The sequence below is a fragment of the Lissotriton helveticus genome, chromosome 1_1, assembly GCF_964261635.1.
Source record: "Lissotriton helveticus chromosome 1_1, aLisHel1.1, whole genome shotgun sequence".
NCBI lineage: Eukaryota > Metazoa > Chordata > Amphibia > Caudata > Salamandridae > Lissotriton > Lissotriton helveticus.
This window is the reverse complement of record NC_136057.1, coordinates 524,719,015-524,732,261: the sequence shown is the minus strand read 5'-3', so window position 1 is coordinate 524,732,261 and position 13,247 is coordinate 524,719,015. Positions and strand designations below refer to the sequence as shown.

Sequence of the window (13,247 nt, the reverse complement as noted above, 5' to 3'; positions counted from 1 at the left end):
GGGGAAGAAGTCCACTTCAGTCCTGAGGCCCTCAGGAGGCAAGGGGATGTCATCCCCCCACCAGCAGTGCGTCAAGAGGTATGTCTGAAGAGTGGTGGGGAAAAGGGCGTGGTCTCTGACTACCTCTCAGCAATCTCACCTCTCAGCAATCCTACTGTGTGGGGGTTCACTGGAGGTAACAGGAGTTCTTGTTGGCCCCTAACAACCGTCAGCAGCCTAGGTGGAGAAAGGGGGCGGAGCCTCCAGCGAATTGCCGGGCTTTTTTTCACTAAGGGGAGAGAGGCTGCGTAGGCCCCCTTCCCTGGGCTATTTTCGGCTCTGGGAACCCCATCCCCTGGGGTCAGGCATTTTAAGAAGGGGAGAGGGTCCGCATGGTCCCCTCCACAAGCCGACTTTGGCCCCAGGGGCCCCATCCCCAGGGGCCCAGGCGTTCTTCTTTTTTTTTTTTAAATAAGGAAGATGGCCGTGTGGCGCCCTCCCCATGGCATCATTTTTGTGAAGAATTAGATCCACATTAATTACAGTTGTTTATCGATTGTTTATCGATGAATTTAAATTAATATATATTCTTTGGAATCCTAGTAATGTGAACATGCAATGTATATGTGTTAGAACTGGGGGTGTCTAGTTGGCAGAGGTAGCAACCACTGTCCAAATAGGGACCCTTGCTTCTAGTCAGGGTAAGGAGGAAACCCTCTGAGATAACCCCTGCTCACCCCCTTGGTTGCTTGGCACGAGCAGTCAAGGCTTATCAAAGGCAATGTGTAAAGTATTTGCACCAATACTCACAGTAACACAGTAAAAACACCACAAACTGACTCCACTACAGTTTAGAAAAAATAAAGGTATATAATGTAAACTACCCAAGACCAAAATGACAAAAATCCAACATACACAGTTCAAGAATATGTTTTCAAAAGAGTTCTTAAAGTTGCGATAAAATAATCCACAGTTGCGTGAAAAGTTCACAGTTGCGTCACGTTTAGCCAACAATACCTTTAAATGCGACAAAGTTAAAAAACAGAAGCTGGTGCGGTGGAAAACAAGTGATGCAACACTCCTGAGACCTTGGGGAGGCGATGCGACAACCCCGCTGGATGTAGCGGGCGTGTTGTGACGAATCCGGTATGTATGGGGAGGTGATACCTTGTAAGGATTTTGGTGCAGAGGTTTCGTAGTGAAAAAGCTCACAAAGGTACAATGCGATGATCTTTGGGGGGCTGCGACGATCTCCGGGGCGATGATGCGCGGTCCAGCGGTGATCTTCCTCTCGCAGCTCCTCGATGCCATGGCTCTGCGACGATGTTCACAGTGACGTGATGCGGTCCGCAAGCAAGCGGTGCGGCGATCTCACCCAGTGACGACAGGCTCTGCGACAATGCTTACAGCGATGGTAATCTTCCCGCACCGGACTGGTGCATTCGGCAAACAAAGGATGCGACGGCACTGGCAGCCGCAACAGGCGCTGCGATGATCGTGGCCTTCGTGGCGGCGGGAATTTCCTCGCACTGACGGGGATGCGCTCCGCAAGCGAGCGATGCGATAAAATTTGCAGAAAGTCTTTAAAATCTTGGTTTCCAGCTTCCCAACACAGGTACAACTTCCAGAGGCAACACAACTGGCTCAAGCAGTCTAGGAAAGACAGAACTCTCTCAGCAGAGTTCAGGGAAGGTGGCGGTGAAGTCCTTTTGTTCTTGGGACTTCTTAACAGGGAGCCAGCTCTTCTCAGGCCCTTGGAGATTCCTTCAAGCAAGGGGACACAGCACAAACCAAAGTCCTTCCCCTCTCCTTGGCAGCAAAGCAACAGCAGGTCAGTCCAGCAGAGCAACAGCAGGGCAGTCTTCCTTCTTCAGTTTCAGCTTTCTCCTTGGCAGAGGTTCCTTCTTGATTCCAGGATGATCTAATTTTCTGTAGTCATGGGTCCTGTACTTATACCCCTAAAAGTCTTTGCTCCCTTTGTGCAGGAGGACTCTGAGCCCGGTCTGAGCCAGTTCTGGGTGTTCCTTGACCACTTTGTTTTCCTGGCCTCTCCATTCCTTTCAGGGAGAGGGGCAGGGTCATCAGCCACCCAGCAGGAGGTGGAGCCAGCATTGTGGGAGGCAGGCACAGCCCTATTCAGGCCCAGGTGCTATCCCCTCCCACCACTCAAGATGCAGATGCAGTCATTCAGCCTAGGGCTGACTCAGCCAGCCTATTGGGGGCTCCCAGCCTCCGTCATTCTCAAACCAGACAGTCAATTTACAAACAGGCCAAGGCAAACAGAAAGGTCAGACAAGAGAACAGCACCCTTCTATAAGTGCTGTTCTCAAACACAGGATTTAAAAACAACCTTTCCTAAAAGATGTGCTATTAAATTCTAAATTCAGGGATACCAGACTTGTATGTCCTATCTTGCTCCTATGGGAAGATAGGCTGGTAGCCACTGTAGCCAGCATTCCCCATGATAGCCTACGAGGCAAGATTGCCTTACAATAGTGAAAAACGAAAATGGCTGTAATTCACTACCAGCGCATGTCAGCTGCACTAGTACACGCTCTACCTTTCACATACACTGCACCCTGCCCAAGGGGGTACCTTGGGCCTTACATAGGGAAGACCAATCTGTACAGAAAGGGAAGGGTTAGGCCTGGTCAGTGAGGACACTGACCAGGAGGACATGGCAGTTCACAGACTGCACACAGGCACTGCGGTGGCAGGCCTAAGACACCATTTTAGGGCTACTCATGTGGGTAGCACAATCAGTGCTGCAGGCCCACTAGTAGCATCTGTGGTCACTAGCTCAGTGCACTTTACTAGGGACTTCTTGGTGATACAAATATGCCAATCATGGATAACCAATCACAATAACAATTTACCCAGGGAGCACTTGCACTTTGACACTGAACAGCAGTGGCAAAGTGCCCAAAGCATCTAAACCAGCAAAAACGAAATCCAGCACAGCATCAAAAATACAGGAGGTAGAGGCAACAAGATAGGGGGAAACCACGCCAAGGATGCCAGATCTAACAATATGGTTGATACAATTTCCAGTAATGTGGATCATAGATGTTGCACTTTATAAAATGGCTGCATTGGCTTGCAGTACGAGTACAAGTGTTTATGCACTTTAGTCCGTGTGTGTATATATATATACCCCCCAACACAGCCCTTTTCCCTGTGGTGAATTCTGGGAGCTGTAGTATGTGGCTACGAACTACAATGGGCATGAGGTCACATGATCGTGGGGTGGAGCTCCCCAACCAATGGGAGCAAAGCAGGAGGTTAATGAAGGTGGGGATGTAATCGGACCTTGTTTGCAGAGCCATCTGGAAGGCGCAGGAGCGCCAAAATGCATTATGCCTGCATTGTCCCTTTAAAGGTTTCCGACCGGACCCCCGTGTGGCTTCTTACTTCTCTTGAACCAGAGTGGTGTTTTGGATATTTTGCACGTGGGCCAGTGGCGTGCTAAAGAGGCCCCGTTTTGACAAGAGGCTGGAGTTTTTGCTGGCTCAGCTTTTGCTGTTCTTCTGACTGCCACCAAGGATTTGGTAACTCCGGCCCGCCAGTAAGTGTTGACGCGGGACAGGGCTTCTGCGAAGAGCAGCTCGTGACTACACGAGGGTGAGGAAATCACTGTATCCCTTCCTGTGGCCCGCCTGCAGTCTTCACTATGGGCTCAAAACGTCAGTGGGGACCCAAGGAAACCCGAGGGCAATATTCATCATAACAAGGCCATCCATCTGGACATCGCTCGCCTTGCCCCTAACATCAGGACTATTCCAGCCAGTCATTTTCCATCCCCCAACACAGCCCTTTTCCCTGTGGTGAATTCTGGGAGCTGTAGTATGTGGCTATGAACTACAATGGGCGCAAGGTCACATGATCGTGGGGTGGAGCTCCCCAACCAATGGGAGCAAAGCAGGAGATTAATGAAGGTGGGGATGTAATCGGACCTTGTTTGCAGAGGCATCTGAGGAAGGCGCAGGAGCGCCGAAATGCATAATGCCTGCATTGTCCCATTAAAGGTCTCCGACCGGACCCCCGTGTGGCTTCTTACTTCTCTTGAACCAGAGTGGTGTGTTTTGGATATTTTACACGCGGGCCAGTGGCGTGCTAAAGAGGCCCCGTTTTGACAAGAGGCTGGAGTTTTTGCTGGCTCAGCTTTTGCTGTTCTTCTGACGGCCACCAAGGATTTGGTAACTCCGGCCCGCCAGTAAGTGTTGACGCGGGACAGGGCTTCTGCGAAGAGCAGCTTGTGACTTCACGATGGTGAGGGAATCACTGTATCCCTTCCTGTGGCCCACCTGCAGTCTTCACTATGGGCTCAAAACGTCAGTGGGGACCCAAGGAAACCCGAGGGCAATATTCATCATAACAAGGCCATCCATCTGGACATCGCTCGCCTTGCCCCTAACATCAGGACTATTCCAGCCAGTCATTTTCCACCCCCCAACACAGCCCTTTTCCCTGTGGTGAATTCTGGGCGCTGTAGTATGTGGCTACGAACTACAATGGGCGTGAGGTCACATGATCGTGGGGTGGAGCTCCCCAACCAATGGGAGCAAAGCAGGAGGTTAATGAAGGTGGGTATGTAATCGGACCTTGTTGGCAGAGGCATCTGAGGAAGGCGCAGGAGCGCCGAAATGCATTATGCCTGCATTGTCCCATTAAAGGTCTCCGACCGGACCCCCGTGTAGCTTCTTACTTCTCTTGAACCAGAGTGGTGTGTTTTGGATATTTTACACGCGGGCCAGTGGCGTGCTAAAAAGGCCCCGTTTTGACAAGAGGCTGGAGTTTTTGCTGGCTCAGCTTTTGCTGTTCTTCTGACTGCCATCAAGGATTTGGTAACTCCAGCCCGCCAGTAAGTGTTGACGCGGGACAGGGCTTCTGCCAAGAGCAGCTTGTGACTTCACGAGGGTGAGAGAATCACTGTATCCCTTCCTGTGGGCCGCCTGCAGTCTTCACTATGGGTTCAAAACGTCAGTGGGGACCCAAGGAACCCCGAGGGCAATATTCATCATAACAAGGCCATCCATCTGGACATCGCTCGCCTTGCCCCTAACATCAGGACTAATCCAGCCAGTCATTTTCCACCCCCCAACACAGCCCTTTTCCCTGTGGTGAATTCTTGGAGCTGTAGTATGTGGCTACGAACTACAATGGGCATGAGGTCACATGATTGTGGGGTGGAGCTCCCCAACCAATGGGAGCAAAGCAGGGGGTTAATGAAGGTGGGGATGTAATCGGACCTTGTTTGCAGAGGCATCTGAGGAAGGCGCAGGAGCGCCGAAATGCATTATGCCTGCATTGTCCGGACCCCCGCGTGGCTTCTTACTTCTCTTGAACCAGAGTGGTGTGTTGTATGTATGTGTGTGTATATATATATATATATATATATATATATATATATATCTCCAGTGTGGGTCCTTTCGAGATCCATCCCGTCGCCAGGTGGTGTATCCGCCGGCAAGAACCCCCAAGCCGGTTCGTAATTTATATATATATACGCTACGCTAAAAAATTTGATGTCTCAAGAAAAGAACTAAGTTCTAAAACAGCACCAACGAGAACAGTAGAAACATCAGAGTCTGATTTGACGGGTAATGAATCAAGTGATGCCCAAGCCACATTGGTGGCGAGTGGCGTAAGCAAACAAACCCCTTTTCAGTCAGAATTTCAAGTTATCCGACAGTCATGGCTAAGGGGAGGAAAGAACAAGCCCCCGGAAAACAATGCAAGCGTAGAAGGACAAGGAGATCTGGTGGTGGCAGGAAAACCAAAAGGCACGACTTGGACCAACCGCAGAAGGAACAACAGGAGATAACTGGAATCAATAATCTCACAGTGGTAAATTTAACACAGAAACCACTAACTGATGCGGAAAATAAAGTACTAAGTCTGGGCCTTACCTTCTGCCCTGACTCACACCTGGAATACACCCAGACCAGGATTGATCTGTTTAGTTTCATGAGAAAGTTGAAACTTCACAAGTATTTCAAAATTAGGACTCATCTGACAACAAGCAAAAGACATACAGCGAGATTAACAGCAACAGATAGTCTGACTGTTAACGATCTTACGGGAATAGAAACACTTGAAGATCTTAGAAACGAAGTGATGGCAAATATATCAAACAGCCAAGAAATAGTGGAACGAGCCTTGGAGGTTGGGATTGAGCAGGACAGGGAAGAAAGTCCATATAAACCATCTTCCACCTTCAATCCACAAATGCCATTTGATGCCCTGGACACATTCTCTGATGCAATGATTAAAGATCTGCAACAGTTTCGCAAAAAACAAAAGACGGAGAAATGTGGATTAAATCTTTCCCAGGAAGAGAAATTGGCTTTGACAAAACTGGCTAATGATCACACTGTCATCATAAAGCCCTCCGATAAAGGGGGAAATGTCGTGGTGCAAACAAGGGAGGAATATCAACAAGAGGCGATAAGGCAGTTATCGGATGGAAAAAGCTATGAAGTAACCACTTTAAAATATACCAACAAAGTATCCAAGCATATGATGAACTGATAAGTAAGTGGTATAAAAAAGGAATGCTTGGAGATGAAGAACACTTATATCTGCGTAGCTCTAATCCCATCTGCCCGACCTTCTATCATATCCCTAAGTTACACAAAGATAATGTGCACCCCCGGGAAGACCCATCGTTTCTTCAATCCAGGGACTGACGGAACATGTTTCCAAGTTTCTTGACTTTTTCCTGGCAAGCCTGGTAAGAAAGTTAACCTCCTACGTGAAAGATACCAAGGACTTCTTAACAAAAATCCAAAATGTCCAATGGCAACCTGACTATCTGCTTGTCGTCCTAGATATAACAAGTCTTTACACTTGTATTGAAAATTCAAAGGGAATTGAGGCAGTTAATGTATATCTGCAAAAAAGACAACTGAGATATCCCCAACATAACTGCATGTTAATAGAGTTCTTGCAATTTTGTCTGAACAATAACATTTTCCTTTTTGAAACTACATACTACAAACAAGTGTCTGGTACGGCGATGGGCACCTGCTTCGCCCCCAGCTACGTGAACTTGTTCGTTGGCTGGTGGGAGGAGCAGGTGTCCAGAACCTACAGGGACGATATGTCAAGTGGTAGAGTGATAAGATGGCATCGATACATCGATGACTTATTTATCATTTGGCAGGGAACAGAAGAGACTGCCCATAATTACATCGCAAGTTTGAATAACAACAATTATAAATCTGCATTTTACAGGAACCGTTAGCCCATGTACAGTGGACTATCTGGACCTTAGAGTACAGATTATAGGGGGTCAGATTGAAACATCATTGTATCGTAAAACCACTGCTGGTAATTCTATACTTCACGCAACCAGCAGTCACCCACCGAAACTAGTGCAAAGTATCCCCTATGGGGAACTATTAAGATTAAGAAGGAACTGCACGCGCGATTGTGATTTTGACCAGGCAGCCTCTGATTGTATTGCCAGATTTGCCATTCGTGGGTACAATCCCATTTCATTGAATAAAACACTGTGTAAAGTGAAAGCCATGACTAGGGAGAATCTGCTGGGTGAAAGGAAAGATAAAAAATCTGTAACCGGCAAATTTAGACTAATCACCCCATACTCAGCGGAAGCCAACCATTTGAAGTATATGCTGAGAAAAAATTGGCACATTTTAAAAGCTGATAATGTCATCGGTGAAGATGTCCCAAATTTTCCCCTAGTTACATTCAGAAAATCCAGGTCTATTCGTGACAAACTGGTACGTAGCCACCTAGAGAAAATACCTCCCAAAACTAACACCTTAAAGAACATGAGAGGTTTCTTTCCATGTCACAAGTGTAAAGCTTGCAGCAATAGTAAAAGGACCCTCACATACACCATCCAAGACACTGGTAGGGTGAAAAAGATCAACAAGTTCATTACTTGCAGTACACCATATGTCGTGTACTGTTTAGTGTGCCCGTGCGGGCTTCAGTATATTGGGAGCACAGTACATCCGCTTAAAATCAGGATACTAGAGCATATGAGGGCCATTGATAAGGTGGATCAAACATACCCCGTTGCAAGACACTTTGCAGACAAGCATAGGAGTGACCGCAATCAGCTACTATGCTATGGGCTAGACCTAGTCCCCGACAACATCAGAGGGGGGGACAGACTTAAAAAACTGCATAGGTTGGAGTCAAGATATATCATTGACCTCCATACCAAAACGCCTTGGGGTCTGAACAGTGGCGAAGATATGATGGTACACATAGGCACATGAATAAACTACAATGTCTGCAAGATCTGATATACAACTTGTGATGTGTAGAGTGGTGAACAGAAATGTATATCTGGATTTATGCACATGGAAACTATACTATGTTATATGTTATGTTATAAAATATTTTGTAACGCGCTCTGCTACTGCAAAAGTATCCTGGCGCGATATGTAAGATTAACCAGAACCAATCTAAGGGAAAAATTAAGTACTGAGATTAAATAGATGGGTTTTTAGGCCTTTTTTGAATCCCACCAGTGTGGATGCTGTTCTCAGAGAAAGCGGCAGGGAATTCCATGAGCGAGCTGTTTGAACAGAGATGGACTGACCGCCCAGTCTAGCATATCTGACTTTAGGCATAGTTATCAGATGCAGATTGGCCGATCGGAGAGCACATACTAGTGAAATTTTTCAAAACTGAATGTGCACATCTGTATATATGTATATATATATTTTTTTTTTCACTTTTTTGGATGGTTTTGTGATGGGATTGTAAATAACTCATGGTAATCAGAAGTAACCTTGTTTTCCTCCAACTGTAATGTTATCAATAGAGTAATTCGATTTGGAGTTTTGTGGTCAATATTAATTATAAAAAATAAATCTAAAAATAATTGGAAAAAAATGTACAGGAACTGTAAAGAATAAATGGTTGATTTATTGTTGATTTGGATAAACAGACTAGAATAGTGGTAGGGAAGGAGAATTGCCGATACACGGCTAAAATCTTTTGTTGTTAGCAATATAAGTTAATCGATAGTAAGTACTACAAATGTACGTGTGATGTGGTTACAATCTTGTGCAATCACTTTTTCGAAAGACTTATGCTAAGGGTGGGTAGACATGTTTTAAAATATAAAAACGTGCTTGCAAGATGATTCTATCATTGTAAATATGTACCACTCAAAGATGGCGCTGGTTAGAGCCAGTCAGCCTGTAGTCCTTCCTCTACCTCAAGGATTGTTTAAAAACAGGATGTTGTTTGAGGGTCATTGACATCGAGAAAGGCTGATTGCCGAAACGCGAGGGCGTCTGTCATGTCTGAATAAAAGCAACCTTTGAAAATCTACCCCAGAGTGCGGAGAATTCTTTGTTTTTCAAAACGGAGGAATTGGAGCAGTAATATATATATATATATATATATATATATATATATATATATATATATATATATATATATCTCCAGTGTGGGTCCTTTCGAGATCCATCCCGTCGCCAGTTGGTGTATCCGCCGGCAAGAACCCCCAAGCCGGTTCGTAATTTTGCAATGTCAACAAGGGTAATGATGCACGCTCAGGAGGGAAGGTAACAATCACCAAGGTTTATTAATAATACCGTTAAACGTTTCGACACCTACGAGTGTCTTGATCACACAAAGTTACAGTATACTTGGGACGTGCATAAATAGATAATAGACATAGAAGAGGCATGTAGTTCAGTTCCTACATCTGACGTCACAAATGTCCGCCATCTTGGAGCAGTCAACATTTATCATGGTGTTACAAACTATACATGAATAGTGATTGCTCCAGCTTCCTGGTTGCTAGAATAAGTTCCCAAGACATCTTATGTAACCAAGTGGCAGGAGTACATCAACCCGCATAAACTTGTGCATAAAATACATAGTACATACTTTTGAATACTGGATGTTATATACATAATTGACGTAGTTACAACATTGCCCTGCAAGTGTAGCGTGTCATTGCAGTGCTTGCCCTGTCCAGAACATTTCAGGAAACCGGCTTAAAAATAATGGACCGGGAAGGAAAAAGTGAAAAAGAATCACAGAGAAAACCCATACAGAAAACACGTACTGCCGGTAAAATATATATCTATGTCTATTACCTATTTATGCACGTCCCGAGTGTGCTGCTACTTTGGGGTCGATTCCGATCCGGTAAAATCCCCGTCCGTACGAATCGTATCCGGAGCCGTTTCCGTACGACTCGTACGGACGCCGTACGACCGGACGATTCCGATCCCGATCGGCCGACCCGGACGCGATTCGTACGGTACACGTCGATTCGTACGGAAAAGCGTACGATCACCTACACACCGTACGGCGCGTACCCCCCATGATCGCAGGGGTACGCGCTGTACCCCTGTGATCATGCGGGGTACGTGCCGTACACCCAGCGTACATGGGGTACGTGCCGTACACCCACCGTACATGGGGTACGGTGCGTACCCCATGTACGCTGGGTGTACGGCATGTACCCCGCATGATCACAGGGGTACGGCGCGTACCCCTGCGATCATGGGGGGTACGTGCCGTACCCGGGGGGGCGTTCCGTACCTTTTTCGGTGCGAACTCTGCGTTTACGACTGTTTTCGGCTCCCGTAGGAAAAGGGTCGTACGGCGCGTACCCGACACGAATCGTGCTTTCTGGGTCGTTAAAACCAGCCGCGAACCGTAGTGATGTCGCGTACAGCCGGTTCCGAGTGAGACTCGTACGGAGATTTGAGTCGTACGGAGTCCTGTACGACTCGTACGGAGTTTGGCACCTGGTACGGATCGTACTTCGTCGTATGTACGGGACGTCTACGGATACGATTCGTATGGGGAAAAACTCTCCGTACGTCGATTCGGAGCGCATTTTACCAGATCGGAATCGGCCCCCTTGTGTGATCAAGACACTCATAGGAATGGTTTTGTTCATTTAAAATAATTTAATTGCCATTTTCACCTAACAATAATATCCCTTTAACCTATGTTTTTACAGCGAATTTCAATTAATTTTTTTATTAACTAACTATCAATATCACTTTAAGCTTAGTTCTTTTTTCAGGGAATTTCTATATGTTTTTTGGCATAAATAAGATGTTCTTTGCCATGAGTTACATGGGTTTGTGCGAAGGGCTGTAGGGGGCTTACCACCCCGCCTTGCATGGCCTTCCTGCATTTTCAATGTGGCTTAAACTGTATAATACAGACCACTCCAGAGGTGGCAGGTTAAAGTATGCGCATCTGTGTTTATTTGCTCACTCTTGACACTTTACTGTGGTATTGCACTGCTGCACACGTGTGACATGATCCAAACAGTTTAATCACAAATGACATGAAAGCACTACCCACACAGGTCACACTGCATTGACCCACTCTTTCAATCCATCCGTACAACAGCATTAAAAGCTTAAGCACCATTTGCTTCAGTTTCACGCATACGTACAGCAGCAAAACTTGAACAATAAAACACTATTCATATAGGTCACAAGAAAAACAGTTTCATACAAGGCACTCTTATGGAGTAGCATACTACATATCTGGCAATGGCATTAGCGCCTTGTTAGGGTTGAGAAGTGCACCACGATCATCACCCACTGTTGAATTATGAGATATAATTAATAATAATTGCATAGTTTCCTTTACAACAGTTTGCTGCTCCTTTTTGCTCTTATCTTCCTCACGCGGGGATAGATTGTCTTTATTGACGTTATTCGGATGTTTATATATCGTCTGCACTGCAATGCTTAGACAATACAAACAAAGAGCATGGCTCTTAAACTATGACATACCAGATTGTCATATAGTTTAATCAGTATAACATCGTCAGAGCTTTATAGTTTAGTAAATATTCAAAACGTTTTTGTTTTATGCTATTGTTATCCATATTGAGCAATCTATGCTTCGGTCCTGCGGTGTTACATGGAATTATCGTCTGTGAAATAAAAACATGCATCAATTTAACTGAAATCAGTATAAAAGATGTGTTTCCATCTCTTTTAGTTGCTGCATCAAGAGTGGGCAAGATATGGAGTATTTTACAAGTATCAGCCTATTCACCTCATAAGGTAATAACCGTGCAGAGACTGATGGACGTCATCTTGAGCCGTTACGTTGGTGGTTGGTGTTAGAATGAAAGCAGAATTGATATGTTGATAGTCACTCTGATTAATCACTGAAATGATATTTTTGAAAATATGTTGCTGTCATATTGGAAAAGTATATATGTATTATATATATATTTTTTTAACTTATAAATTCACTGAAAAAAAGGTTACAGAGATGTTATAGTTAAGCTGAGGTTTCACTCATACAAAACCATTTGAATTCAGCAGTTATATTCAGCTGAGCTAACTATAACTCACCCCCCGCAATGTATTTCTTAGTCATTTGAAACACACAATATAACCCATTCTCTAACCACTGTGAAAAAATATAAACAAGGAAAAATGTATTAAGATTTCATTTCGAACCTTAGGCAGCCAAAACAATGCACAATATTTGTTCTCCAAAACTTGAATTCAACATAGTCAAATGTTTTACTGTTTTTAGCTTTCATACTTCTTCACTTTAAACAGTGGTCTGTGTGAAGCATCATCATCATCAAGCAGTGGGGGAAAAACAATCAATGGACTGTAAAAAAACAAATGCAGACAGTAGATCATTACAAGTATGTCATAATGTGCATTCCTTTTACTACAAGTTTGTTAATAGTATACCAGCTCGCTGACAGGTTACTACCTTAATGAAAGCAACTAGATATTAAAACTGTTCCTCATATTTTTATAACAGTAACAAAATGTTGAACAATAATGAAGCACTCTTCATTTTTCGATATCCTTTTGTAAACATGTTTTTGGTCCATGTATGAAAAACATAATACACAGTACTACCTACATGTTGCTGTAGCAGAAACAAAAAAGGGGGCATTTTTTATTGGTGAAGAGACTTTTTAGATGCAACTTAAGGCTACTGTTATTATAGTACCTCCATTTAGTTTTTATCTGTAGTAACAGTATGGAGTCCTCAAATGTTTTATACATTCCTTACCCACAGTTAAAAGAGAGTCTTTCATTTCTAAGAGCTTGCTATAGACAATAACCCTAATTGGCTGAAGAATGTCTCAGAAACACATAATCCATATATGTGTCAGCACAATACTATATTTTGTTATCCTACATTCTCCTTAGAACTGCAGTTCTAGAAATAGCAGATATGAGTTTGGTAACTTTTTAGATAGTCTTGATTTGAATGACATTTGTATGTCATTGTACTCTGTCCATCCTGTTTGC

General features: G+C 44.6%; 1 protein-coding gene across 1 annotated transcript in view; it reads left to right on the top strand.

The window, feature by feature from the left end:
* ANO2 (anoctamin 2) overlaps positions 1-13,247 on the top strand; it is a 1,767,324-nt gene that overhangs the window by 900,485 nt on the left and 853,592 nt on the right. Inside the window, exon 10 of the mRNA XM_078673987.1 lies at positions 11,959-12,023. Coding sequence (XP_078530113.1) covers positions 11,959-12,023 — 65 coding nt within the window. The remainder of the gene's footprint in view (positions 1-11,958; positions 12,024-13,247) is intronic.